We start from the raw sequence: 14,138 nt of genomic DNA, 5'->3' as shown, positions 1-14,138 counted from the left end.
TCATGATCCTACTATCTAGAAAAACCCAAATTCTACCTCGGAATCAGATTTGTGGATTATGAAAAGATTAACCTGTCAGGTCAAGTATTTGTTTTTACTGTTTTGTTCTGTTCTGTTATTGAGTTCTGCCACTAGGGGGTAGCATGCCCCACTATTTTATTTATGACTTCAGTGATGGGCACTCAATCCATAACAATGGATATAGAAAAACAAAGATTTGTGGGGGGGTTTTTCTCTCTCTTTTTTTTAGCAAAAGGAGACCATTTTTTATGCTGGCAAATGTATTACTCTCCTAATGTGGCTGCAGTACGTTTTTATATAGGCATACATGTAATAAAATTGTCTAAATGTTAGTACTTTCCAAAAGGCTCTTACTTCTCTGTATCTTTTACATCTTTATTTTTAGCTTTCATTTCATTCGACAGTATATTGCTTTTCTCAGTAATTTCTTTGGTATCTTCATGTATTTTTCCCTTTTGAGTTTCCATTTCAGCAATTCGTTTCTGCAAATCATAACTAGAGGGAGGAAAACAAAAAGAAACAGATCTTAAACTGCCATTTCTAAAACTGTTATCTATTTTAGTAGAATCAGCTGTTTCTGAAGTATTCTTAATTATAGTCAACTTACTTGACTTGGGGTCAAGGTTAGAATTTAGAAAGAAAATCGGTTCATTATAAACAAAAAAATTTATACCTGCTATTACATTAAGTTAAAAGGTGCATGTGTAAAAGTATTAAGTATGATAATAAATGCCTGTGAAACCACCTCCCAACTGAAAGTACGATACTAAAAATTTTTTAGCCAAGTTTAATGGTCTGGCAAATAAATATTCCTAACTTAATAAATTCATCACATGAAACAACTTTTAGATGTTCTTTCACTCCAGTTTTCACATTTCCATTATAATACAGGAAAAGAGAAGGATTGTCACTTGGTAGGTAGAAACTAAGATAGAAATTGATAAATTAAGGCACTTACATATAATACTGACAAACATGATCCTTTTTTCTAAATATCTCATTTTCCAAGGTAAGAAATTCAATGGCTATGTTTTTCTCTCCTTCTAAGGCGTCCTTTTCCTTTTCTACCATCTTAACTCTGTTTAACTACAAAAAATAAAAGTTTACACATATACAATCTGAATTTAAAACATACCAACATTAGATAAAAACAATAAGGAGAATGCCTATTTTAAATGTTAATATAAAAATATGAATTCAGTATAAGATAGTAAACATCTCCTTATTACAAACCTAGTATCTACCCAACTCTAAAATTTGTTAATCCGTAAAAAAAGCATTCTTGATTTGTAAGAAAAGTCTATAGAAGATTCACCTTCTCTCCTCTGTGTTCATTTAATATTTCAACTCTCCGGCATAAGACTTTAATAGGTTCATTTAGCCGTCCACAACCAATTATATCTTCTAAATATTCAAGCATACCCTCGTCGTGTTCAGTCTGGCCTTTTGGTTTCATCATAGCAATTTGTTCAACTTCACCCTTTAAAAAAAGTCACATTTCATGCTCATGGTATATATTTAGCTAATCAATCTTAAGTGAGAATTCATAGTAGTCAATTAACAAACCCAGTAAGGAATTAAATGATGTAGATTAAGTAGCTTTAAGATTAATCAAATACAAATAAAAATATTCTGTCCACTGACATTCCTAATAGTCTTAATTATATCTAAGGGGATAAGGAATGTGAATTTATACTCCCTCACACAAGTTCTTATAAAATTATTAACATACACACATATATACACAAACCCTAAGTAAAAGGAAGATCTCCCCATTTAGAATGTTTTTTCAATATAAATAAAACTTAATGTTTCCATTAAGCAAAATTCAGCAAAGTATTCATTTACTCTGCAGTTTGATTATAGTGGAAACATTATCAACTGTTAATAACACAATTGGAACTCCTGTTCTACAACAAAGAATTTTCAAAAAGAACTTGTACTAAGAGCCCTGTCCTGAGACTTTGAAGTCATTATTATTAAACTTCTCTATGAAGCTGGTATTTTGTGTTCCTCAACAAGTAATGTCAAAAACTTAATGTTCAATTTTTCTAAAAACATGAACCTTGAATGGAAAAGGAAATGACTTATTTCTTATGGTAATAACAGAAGAAATCTGACTGACCATCTTGGCTAGATAATGGCACTGGTACATAAGACACTGGAAAACTTATTTGCAGTTACTAATATTAAAACATTAATTAAAATTTTAGATTAAATTTATGTTTATATTCAGTTTAATTACGAAGAGAAAAACAGAAAATTCATAATTGGTAACAGTCAAGGCTGACTGTCAGACAGCCAGTTAGTTTGATGGTAGAGAAAATTTTGTCTGAACATGTTCAGGCAAAATGCTGATATTTTACTCCATAGCTTGTACATTCATACTATTAAAGCAGAACAGGAACAAACAAGCAACCCCCCCTAAACAAACAAACAAAAAACCCTTTCTTATGTTAAATAGCTTAAGATAAAGAAAGTCAAAAAAAGAATTACACTTTTTAAAAAAATATTACTTTCTCAATTTAAATATCTTAGTGAATTATATGGATTTCTATTTCCTAAGTAAATGATTAAACTTCAAAAATTTGGAGTTAATACTTGTTAATGACAAAGCATCATATTTACCAAAAAATTTAAAGATAATACAGAAGAGAAAACAGCAATTTAGAGATCCACTCAACGAAAGGCATAACTTTTAACATTTTCATACATCACTTGATACTGTGACAACCTATTAGCACACGGTTATTAAATATAAAGTAAAATTCTTATTCACAAAGCCCATTTTTAAATCTGCCATAACATGTACAAATCAGGGTATAAATGAAAATATGTATTTATTTATGTAAAATATTTTATTCTGCTTTCAATTCTCAGTTCTTTCCAAATGTTTGCAGCAGCAATGGTTTATCTCAGACAGGATCTAAGCCTGGAAAAATGTCCAAATCTTGGGTTATAACAGGATGAACTTCAGCCACTGAAGAAGCCAAGAATCTGAGTCAAAGTACTTATCTAGGTTAGGTTTATCAACAGTGGCACTACCGACATTTTGAGCTGGATTTTCCTTGATGTGGAGAGCTGTGCTGGGCATTACAGTATGCTTAACAGCATCTGGGACCTGGGACAGCTGGATTTTCCTTGATGTGGAGAGCTGTGCTGGGCATTACAGTATGCTTAACAGCATCTGGGACCTGGGACAACTAGATGCCAGCAGCATCCCCCCTCCACCAGCTGTAACACCTCTGTGTCCTGGGGCCAGGAGGAGAAATACCCCCCAGTTAAGAACCACTTATCTAAAGATTATAGTTTAAATCTCCTGGGTAACTGTTTATAATGTAAATAACAAACAATATCTGAACATCTAATTTTCTAATATTACCCAAATAAGTTGAATATCTGAACGTGTCTTTTTAAAAATGAATTAAAAAAATTCCAAGAGAACATATTTTAGTTAAATAGCTGTTAAGTATTAAGTATACATTTTTTGGATAACTGAAAGTTAGGACTGAGTTAACAGTCACACTGAATAAAAATATTATACTTTTCCTAGCCAAATTATTTCTTGAAGAGATGGGAATACAGCAAACAGCCTAGCACCAGGCATGGTGATATGTACCTGTTGTCCCAGCTACTTGGGAGGCTGAGGCCAGAGGATTGCATAAGCAAGCCCAGGGGTTTGAGATCAACCTGGGAAACACACCAAGACCCTGTCTCTCAAAGACAAAACAACGATCAGAAAGAAAAAAATTGCCTTGCTTTGGCTGAAGCACAGTAGTTGCTTGTTTTTGTTGTTTTGCCTTCTCCAAATAAAATGAAGGATATATAGCTATGATATCCTCTCACTCTAATAAGGTTACCCAGTTCAAAAAAAAAAGTTAAAAAAGACCGGACATTTACTCATCAAAATGGTTCCATCTCAAAACCCATGTAACATTGTTTTTAACTGTTTCAATTATTATATGCATTCTTCCTTTTTAAAAATCTGCTACTGTGTTATCAGATTAGCACTATTGAATCAATACATTATCACAAAAAGGCTTTTACTTGTCCTTTGACTACTAAGACAATTTTTGTGGCTGTTTCTCAATGTCCTTTGCCTCTCTTACCACTTGCTTTCTTCCTTTTTCTACTGAATTCCATTTCCTAAATACTATCAACCTGTAGGTTGATAATTTGTGCCTAGAGGATCACTTCTTATTTTTTCAGAAAACTCACCCAACTTATGTAAAATTAAAATATGGTTTTAATTTAGGCTAACAAATAAATAATATAGCTCAGAAATAATTTAAAAGTATCAGTCTAAATTTAAAGTCATCCTTCCATACTAAGGCTCCAAATTACAAATAGTGATCACCAAGATGACACCAGAAAAAAAAGTTTCAAGTTGCTATAATGCTAGTATCTGAAGCTGATAGTTTTGTAGAGCCCCCACATTCTTATCTCTACTTTCTATAGCTTAAAGCATACTACTGATATTTTACTATGGGCTCCCTGTTTTAAATTATATTCATACTGTATCAGGGGCATTAAGCAACTGTGGAAATCATCAAGTAAGGCCTTTGAGAGTAACAAAAACAAACAACAATAAAAGAAAGAACAAAAACAGCAAATGTGCTTCAAAAGGAAATTTATAATATGAAGGGCTTAAATCTTAATTTACCGAGGGCTTTGTTGGGTGGCAAATAAGGTCATTGTGATCTTGGTATAACAGTTTTTGATATCTAATTTATAGGAATATAGATTAAAAATCTAAGAGGAACAAATAGGCAAAATGCTCTTTATCTTTATTCAAATGTAATTCAAATTTTAGCAAGCATTAACTACAGAAAACTGAAACAGCACATACAAATAACAATTTTTGTTTCCCTCATAAAGCCTTAATGATTCTTATGGTAAATATGGGTATTTGCATCAAAATTAAATGGCCCAGAATAACTAGGCTTTGAATTTTTAATTTTACTTTGATAATCCTTTTATTTTCTCCATCTTTTACTATACTGTAAATCATTAATTGTTCTTTATCTTCTTCTAACACTTTGTATTCTAATTTGCTCTTTGTAAGCTACCAGAAAAAAAATCACCAGGTTAGTATCTATTGAAACTAAGTGCATAAATAGTTGAGGTTATTGAATCAGACACCTTTGAAAATAATTATCTCTACACACTAAAAGATTAGAAGTCAAATAGTTTATAGGACGTGACAAATTTAGTAGAAGTATAATGGAAAGAGGACAGGCAACATAAACCTAGGTTAAGCCAATTTCTAATTTACAAAATATTAATAATAAGTTTAACCCTTGGTTCTTGTTTTTAACTTAGAACAAGAACAAATGAAGTCAAAAACAATAAGACAAAAAGCAAATGAAGTCAAAAACTTTGACAAAAATTAAAGTTGTGTTAATGGCTGTAGCTTTTGAGTAGTTTATAAAAACATTCCTGAGATAGCAATCATTACTGAAACTTTGTAATAAAAGCACTATCATACTTCTACCTTTGAAAAGAGGAAATGCAAGCAAACTAATAAAATCTAATTTTAAAGTCATAGTTATTCTTGAAACCCTATACAAACCGAAGAAAACTGTATTTGTTTGGAATAGTTATTATAACAGAACAAAGGCTCCCAAATAAGGTTTGTATAAAAAGAAATGTACAAATATAAAAAATAAAATGGTCAAATATAATCTATTAATGATACTTTGAAGGCACCTCTAAGTCTCTTTAACAAGAAACAAGGTTTAATCATCTTCACATTATTATTTATAGCATCTTAGCATAGTGCCACATTAAGAACTCATTTGAATGGTCAACTAACAAAATCTTAAATTAATTCAAATACTAAAAATGCCAATATATTACACCTGGCAATATATTTCAATTGTAAAAAATGTTACTCTTACAAATGTATAAAATTTAGTCCTTTTTAATATTAAAAATAATTTTTACTTTCACTAAATTTAAATTACTTAGGCTGTTAATCACTACCAGTGGCCAAACAGTCTATTATATTTTATTAAAAGTAACTTTACATTGTGGATAGTGATACTGTGATATTGTCTCAAATTTCTAAGCTACCCAAATCAGTTTTTAAAATAAATGTTATTCAGTGAAGAGAGGGTTAATAAAAACTACATTATTACTTACCTTCAAATGCTTTAAATCTCCAGTGTTAAGAGTCTAAGATTCTGATGAGCAACCATTAAAAAAAAAAAAAAAATCTATAGAAACCACTGCCACTTTCCCTCAAACTTTGAATAGGGAACCCTTACTTCTACCTAGTCAGTCTTTTTTGCTGCTTCTTACTAACAGGTGAGCTCCTAAATTGAATCATACTAAATTGAATCTGTTAACTTGGAAAGTTTACCTTGGTATTATTTAGGGAGAAATGCTTTAAACAATTTAACTGTAAATATCACATCAAAAAGTTCACATTATTATAAGAACACAAACGGCTTAAGCATCCTAAGTACTTCAAAAGCATACATTTAATATAAAATTGACAATCTATAAATTATTTGCTTCTCTGGATAGTTATGTTACTAGCTTCCTTTCTTACTAAATTATGTACAAAGAAGCTGCATGAGAAAAAAAAGTTATCCTTAGAAGAGCTAGAATGCAGTCCACTTTATTTTGATGAGTCTTTGCACAAATATAAAACTTTGATTATCCCAGGATGACAGTAAAGAAATAGTAAATAAACACAAGTATAATTTCCAACAAAATGTTATCATCAAATTTAGTATTAACCTTTTACCCATAATTAAACGGTTTAGTTTGATTTTAAAAAATGCTTTTAATTTCACATTAAAATGAATTCAAATCTTGTTTAGAAATATATCTGCAACTGATTTCCCAAAATTCATTTTTAAATGAAGTTTGGGTCACAGAATGACTGCAAATATATTATGGCAATAAAAGATATTATTAAAAGTTATTCCAGAATAACAGTGATTTACTTTGAATACTATGTATATCTAGAAGTAATTACCTTTTTAAAATAAAACTTAAGAATACAAGACTAAAATGGAAACAGGGGCTAAAACTCAGTATCATTTTGATACTGAGAACACTTAGTCATGCTGATGAAACTTTTATTATCAAACCCAAATTCTCACTTTATTTTAGCCATTTCTCTATCACAAAACAGGTTTGCTTTTATCATTATGCTCTTGGTGATTCTGTACAAAACATAGAATACTTACAAATCAAAGTCAGGTATTTTAAAACATCTGAGGAAGCCAAAGATTAGATTAGATTAAAATAGAATATATATATATATGTGTGTGTGTGTGTGTGTGTTTTTTGAAAAATTTTGACTTTTGAGGACAGGAAAGAAACAGCAGGGAATTTTTCTTAACAAAACCACGCTGGTACGATGCTTTACTAAAAAAAGACAGTTTCTCATTAAAAAAAAATCAACTAATATCAAGTAATTAATTTTTATACTTCTTTAAGGGGAAGTTTCTTTAAGAGTTGTAATACTTAATAATACCAAAGTTACTTCCAATAGTAGTGGTTCAAGAAATCAGGCCATTCTTAACAAAAATCAGTTTCAGCAAATTTTACTTAACCATTCTAAGTTTTAAAATGATAAAATTAGTTAGATGCTCAGGTAAATTTGTCAAAGACCAAGTGCACAGACTTTTCCTGTTTTTTGCTATATATTAGACTATTAAAAGGTAACAAATTTTATTTGAAATGTTATCTTAAAAGGAAACACAAACAGAAGTGATAGCTGCTATATCCCTGTCACACTAAAGCAGCACAATAATATTGGTGTTTAATATTTATTTCACTACGCCAATATTTACGTGCTGCTAGAGTGGAACAAGTATGTCAGTCCATCTAAACATAAAAGAACATCTGATGATAAAAATATAGTTTTGAATGAATTTCCTTAAGTTTCTAGAGCAGCAAATAATGATTCGCATCTTGACTGCAGTATGTAAACCATGATGTGCTGCTACAGTACTTTAAGGACTCAAAAACACAGGATGCATCCAACAGGGAAATCTGGGTAGCTTTAGTGAGGGGGAAAAAGTAATAAGAACAAGAATCTCTGAAGTCTTTAATAAACCTACCTGTAAGATTAAAAATCTATTATGGTCCAAGTCAATTCCATGGCTTCGAAGAAGATTTCCAACATCCTTAAATGTCGTTTTCTTCCCACTTATGTGATAGACAGAAGTATTATCTCTGTAGGCTGTTCTGGATACATAGAAGTTACTGTTAGGAATGACTTCATAATCATCTCCTTCCTGTTTTGAGGAAAAACAAAACCAGAAAACAACTGTTGGTTTTAAGTCACAGTCCTGCTTCAAATTTCACTCACTCCATACTGAAACTAATTCTATGGATTAAAAACTTAAATTGAACACACACACAAACTGGCCATAGTAACAAACTGCCACTTCTTAACAAACAATAGATACTTTTCAAAGGTGTCTGGTCCCCTTTTCAAAGATCATGAAAACCAAACACCCCCCCCAAAACCAACCAACCAAAAATCCATCTCCAAACAAGCCTAAAAGCATAACTGACTGAGAAAACCTGATGAAGGTAGATAAGAATCCCACCATATTCTAAAAAACCCACTAATATTAAATGTTCAGACTAGTCAGTCCATTTTTAGAAGCTGCAGCAAGAGATGATTCAAAGAAAAAGAAAAGTAGCAATGGGGTGATGGGTGATATGGGTTAGTTTTTTTAATGGGGATAGTAAACATTAATTAAGGTAAAAAGAATTAGAAAGAATTTACACTAAATCCCCCGATTAAAAAAAAATCTTAAAAAATCAAGTGCGAATCTACTTTAATATTAAAACTCACTTTCCCTTACCATTAACTATGATTTTTTAAAATTTTGATGAATCTAATGTAATTAATAGGCAATGGAATCAAAGCCGATTTCCTGACAATCTATTTTCTAACCCAAATCATATAATATAAGGAAGTAAGGTATAAAATTAAAATAGAAGCTTCTATGTAATTAAAGCCCTTTATATTAAAAAAGTCCAATTTGTTAATTAATACTTTCTCTATATATTTTAGGTTCCATTCAGTCATTTTTGAACCATGAAATTTCCTAATTATTAAGCAGAAGAGGGAGAGAACCCACTACGACCATGTAAATATCTTCACATTTTAACTATAATAGTCTCCACTTCTAGAAAAAGCAACACATTAGCTTGGTCTTCCCACATTTCAAAAGGGCTTAAAAATAGTAGATCAAACTGAGGCAAAACCTCTTTCATATCAAATATGAACTGAAGGGCCAGTAATAACATTACCTTTAATGTACAATGAAATAACAGAGATGCTTAAACAAGTCAAATGTTAAATTGTTAATATTTTCAAGTTTAGGCAATTTATTCTAAATCAATAAAAATATAACTTTAAAAAGGAACTCAAAATCTATTGTAAAAGAATGCTTATTTAGTACTTAGGATCTCAAAACTGCTCATCATTTTATTCCTAAAAAGTAAGGAGCTATAATTTCTCTGGCTAAAATTTTAATATTTTAACAGTTACCACCACTCCCCCAAAAGAAAATATGGTCATGGAGGTAAAAGAATCAGTATCCCTTCTGCTGTAATTACACATGAATTTTTAAAAACCAATTTAAACCAAGAATAATGAAATGTGCAAAGTGTAAGCCCGTTGTTTTCCATACTTGAAGTTGCAAATAACTAAATAGTACAAAATCCCTTACCTTATCAATTATCTTTTGAAAATGAACTTCTACAGTACAACTCTGAATATCCTTGTGTTCATCAGAATTATGTATTAATACAGAGAGTTTTTTAGATCTTATTTTTTGTGCTCGATATCCAAACACAAAAAGCATAGAATCAATAACATTGGATTTGCCACTGCCATTTGGCCCAATAATACAGGAAAAGCGCTGCATTAAAAAAAAAGAAAAGCAAAGAAAAAAATTTATAGTTTAAAAAAGTCATACTCAATACTACTGATTTTAACTTACACTGCTTCATTTTTTACTTGCAGTAAAAACTACAAGGGTTTAAAAGTTTTACTGCTAGAAGGTAACTTAAGTTTTCTTACATTATGTTCTCCTTTATTACAAGCTTCAAACACACTTTGAACAGGACCATGTCCTAATTCAAACCCAGATTTTTTTACAAAACTCATTCTAACTCATTTCCAAGAGAAAATAGTCCTTCAAATAAAAACGTACAACCACTCCATTCAATTGAAAACTTTACAGCTACAGAGGTACCAAATATATCCAGATAAACAAAAAGTAATTTCAGTTGTTACAATCACAGAAAATGTGAGAGAGAAAATAATAGGATAAACAGATACAAAAATGAAACATCTTGTGAAGACCTATCAATAACCTTACAATAGTTATTTAAAACGGACAAATACCTTATGGAAAGGTCCCAGGATTTTTTCCCCAGCATAGGATTTGAAGTTCTGGTTTACAATATGAGTTATCATAAGCCGAGGAGCTCCAGCTTCATTGGTCATTGCTGGAGGCGGGGGAGGAGGAATGCTTTTCAAAATCTCTTCTAAACTTCTATTATCAAGTTCCTCACTTGGAGTCTCTAAGTCAGTGCAAGAAAAGGAAAGAGAGGGAAAGGACGGCGGGGAGCCTACATTAGTGCAATTCAGAGGACTACTCTGTTAATTTTTATAAAGGGGATGGAGGGATGTTATTAATGAAATCTAGGAAATCTATATATTCTACTTAAATACAGAATTATTCTAAATTCATGGGGATAAGAATCTAACCTTTCACCTTGCTTTTGTTAAAAAGGAAAATTCTTCAAAGAAACGCTACCAGTCAAAAAATTGTACAGAACCACCTCGTAGGAGCCAAAACACTACATCATGAACCAAATCTGAAGAAGCCACAACCAGCAGATTCCCTGCTCCCTCTCCTAAACAGGAGTTTAAATCTCCATACGTTGAACGTACCTAATCTGCACTTTGGAAACTCAAAGAGCTTCAGAGACTCGGTCACAGGGGTTTCATGTCATCCAATTCCTGGACTCACAAAAGCTACAGTAGTTTCAAATAAATCACCACCTTCTCTCTAAGATCATGAAGGTGAAATTAGGGTTAAGTAACACTGTGTCACTTTCACAGAACTACATTCATTCTGTGGGGAAGGGAAAAAAGGCCACTTGGCCGATCATCTCGATTTCAACGGATATACAATAAAGTCGTCTGTGCCATTCCAAAAGGCCACAAATTCACAACTGGAGCTGTGCGCTCACACTCATCCCCTCCAGCGTCATTACACCAAATTGCACCGGGGTCCCGTTTCAAAATCGTCAAATGGTTTTCTCGAGCTGCTCTGCGGGATCGACACGGAACCTTCAGACGCCAACCCCGCAGCCTCTCGCCCCGCGCGGGATAACCCAGCCAGTCTCGAGTCGGGCGCCGACGCCCCGCAACCCGGTCCCGCACCCGCCTTCCTGCCGAGTGGAGGCGGGTCACTCACCTGCCGCGGCCGCTGGGCTCCTGGAGCGGCCGGACGGCGGGTCCAGCTCCGCGTCGCTGCAGTCGCCGTCCGGGGACAACTGCGGCCCTTCCTCTTTGCGCCGGGCGGTGGAGGACTGGGTGCCCCGACGGGGCATGGTCGCTGCGGCCAAGAGAGAGCCGAGGCGGGTCAGCCCGCAGACCGCGCTCGCACCGTGCCCGCCGCGGGCCCCGCAAACCCACCCCGCCAGGAGAAAACTCGGCCACTCGTCTCCCAGAGCCCCATTTTAAAAGCCCGCTCAGAGGCAGCGGGTCCTCGGGAATGGAGCGAGTGGCAAGGTGAGATTGGTTTTAACAAGACCGGCGTTAGTGGGCAACCTAGACGTGCCCGGGGATCAGTCCAGGTCCGAGCCACGGCTTAGGCTCTTCACCTTCCTGGAGCCCTTCTCCCGTCCGCCCACTTGCAGGTGTGCGAGAATATTCTCTAAGGTATTTGTAAACAGTGGCTCCCACAAGCCGACACGGACTGACACCGCGGCGCTCGGGGCCGGGCTGGGAGCGCGCCGACGGGGAGCTCAGCCCGCACCAGCTTCCCGTTAACGCGGCTCGCAACTCTCCGGGGCAGCGCGGACCAACGGGCGGCTCGCCGCCCACTGTCCCCTCCCGACATTCAGCTCTGGGCGTCGTGGGCGGCCCGAGGGATTCGCGGTCTCCCCTACACAGCCTACAGGGGAAGGGCGGCCGGGGCCGGGGCCGGGGCCGACCCCCGCACGCCGGCAGCGCCGCTCTGGCTCGGTCCTTCTGGGTGGCAGGGGTCTGTCTCTGCAGGGCCCGGGGCGGAGTCCCGCTGGACAGTCAACTGTGGAAAGTCACAGTGAAGGCTCAGACCCGATGACTGGTCTCTCGGGAGAAGAGCGGGGGGACTAAGGGAGACGCCCTTTCCCCGACAGAGACCAGGATTGGGGGGAAGCGATCCACGAGGCTGGGAGCCTCCCCGAGAGATGCGTCCACGGCTCAGAAAAGTGCAGCCCGCGGAAGCGCGCGCGAGCCCCGGCCGCGGGGAGCGGGGAGCGGCCGCGGGGGGAGGGGTGACAGCAGGGAAACCTCCGGGCGGCAGCCTCAGCCCCGACTTCGCCGCTCCAGCTCAAGGCCTCTACTTTCCAGGCGATCGCGGACAGGGCAGGAAGTAAGAGTATGACAACCTGATCAGGAAAATAAGTACTTTACCTGCGGGACAGTCCACTCGGATCAAGCCTGGAAACGGTTGTATAATCTCCCCCTCCCCGCTCCTACCGGTGTTTCGGCTCCGGGTCCTTCACTCGAAAATGGCGCCTAAAATACAAACTCGAACGGAAATTCGTTACAAATGCGCGCAATGATTTCTGGGATCCACTAATTTGAAAAAAAGTGCGGCGATAACCACCGCCATCTTCTCGTCGCCCGCGCGCATGCGCGAACTCCTGGCGGGCCCCGAGTGGTAGGGGAAGTTTCTGCTGAGCGAAAAGGAACAGCAAGGGAATGTTTTCCCTGTGGGCTACACCAGCAACACTATTGTTAAAAATATTTGAAAAAGTAACCTGACAAGAAGTTTCGAAAAGAGAGGAAAAAAGAAGAGCAGGGCCCCACCCACAGGCGGGGCTCAATTGTCCAATAATACCCCTTAAGGAGAGGGCGGGCTCGCTGAGGGGCGGGGGCTCGGGCCCGCTCGGATGACGCGCTGGAGGAAATATCGCGGGACCAGGGAGGGGGCGTAGCCTTTAGAAGTCACTATGGTGATGAGGAGGTAGGGAGGCTTCTTGGTAACGAACGGGTCCCGCCACCGCTTTCCTGGAATTTAAGGTAAATCTCTCCATCTGCAGATGTGATGAGGAAAGACTGTGGAAGTTGTAGCCGTCACTGCATCCCATCATCCCCACTTTGAGGGTGTGTGCCTTGTGGAGCATTAGTTATTTTCAGTCTTCTTGGGGGCAGTGGGGCGCTAGATGTAGCATTTTTGGGATGCGAAGCCTTGAGTTTGAAGGGAGTGGGGGAAAGACAGGAGAAGACCTGGCTAATCCAGTTCTAAATGATCGTTTAGTCCACATGTTGATAGCAAAATAACGGTTTTCGAGTTATTGCTTTTTGATCATTAGTGTCCCTAGTGAAAGTAGGTTTCGGACCTTTAAAATCATTTGACTAAAAGGCTCCGTAAGGGGAAAAAAGGATTTGGCGGTGTCATCTGGTTATTTTTATGAGGAAATTATCGACCAGCAAGTATTTCTTAAGCAGCTTTTTGTCCACGTTGCACTGTGCAAGGTATAATCAGGATTAGGACGTGTCTGTAGGGCAGTTAGTGTTTCTACTTAGTTTTCTTAGAGGGTTTTTAACCTCGAGTATATGGATCTAGTGGCCGATGATTGGGCTTCAGAGTTTTTAATTCCTCTAAGATTGTATATGAAATTATGTGTGTGTGTCCATTTTCCTGGGGAGTTCGTTTTCCTACAACTTTTATCAGATTGTCAAACTTGATTGTAGTCTCCCTCAATGTCAAAGAGCAACCCATCAATTTGACTCTTTCCAGTACATATTCAGCAAATCTTAGGTACTTGGCAGTTGAGAACTGCTTTTTAATTCTCTTTAATTTTTACATACCTTAAGTCTGGCATATTAAAGCACCAATAAATTTGCT

The 14,138-nt window shown here is 36.6% G+C and overlaps 2 protein-coding genes across 2 annotated transcripts in view; one reads left to right on the top strand and one right to left on the bottom strand.

The window, feature by feature from the left end:
* Nucleotides 1-12,829, bottom strand: part of SMC4 (structural maintenance of chromosomes 4) — a 33,654-nt gene extending 20,825 nt beyond the window's left edge. Inside the window, exons 1-8 of the mRNA XM_012807814.2 lie at nt 12,698-12,829; nt 11,493-11,633; nt 10,412-10,590; nt 9,732-9,923; nt 8,103-8,279; nt 1,337-1,501; nt 980-1,107; nt 376-516 (exon numbers count right to left, since the gene is read on the bottom strand). Of these exons, the coding sequence (XP_012663268.1) occupies nt 376-516; nt 980-1,107; nt 1,337-1,501; nt 8,103-8,279; nt 9,732-9,923; nt 10,412-10,590; nt 11,493-11,628 (1,118 nt within the window). The 5' untranslated portion in view covers nt 11,629-11,633; nt 12,698-12,829. The remainder of the gene's footprint in view (nt 1-375; nt 517-979; nt 1,108-1,336; nt 1,502-8,102; nt 8,280-9,731; nt 9,924-10,411; nt 10,591-11,492; nt 11,634-12,697) is intronic.
* A 412-nt stretch (nt 12,830-13,241) lies between these two features.
* The window catches only part of IFT80 (intraflagellar transport 80), a 114,411-nt gene continuing 113,514 nt past the window's right edge, over nt 13,242-14,138 (top strand). The window contains exon 1 of the mRNA XM_003794148.3: nt 13,242-13,309. The gene's annotated coding sequence lies outside the window, so the exon portion shown is untranslated. The remainder of the gene's footprint in view (nt 13,310-14,138) is intronic.

Source organism: Otolemur garnettii, unplaced genomic scaffold, assembly GCF_000181295.1.
Source record: "Otolemur garnettii isolate 467f Iridium unplaced genomic scaffold, OtoGar3 scaffold00076, whole genome shotgun sequence".
In the NCBI taxonomy this organism is placed as follows: domain Eukaryota; kingdom Metazoa; phylum Chordata; class Mammalia; order Primates; family Galagidae; genus Otolemur; species Otolemur garnettii.
Note: the sequence above shows the minus strand (reverse complement) of the source record. Positions and strands in the feature narration are given on the sequence as shown.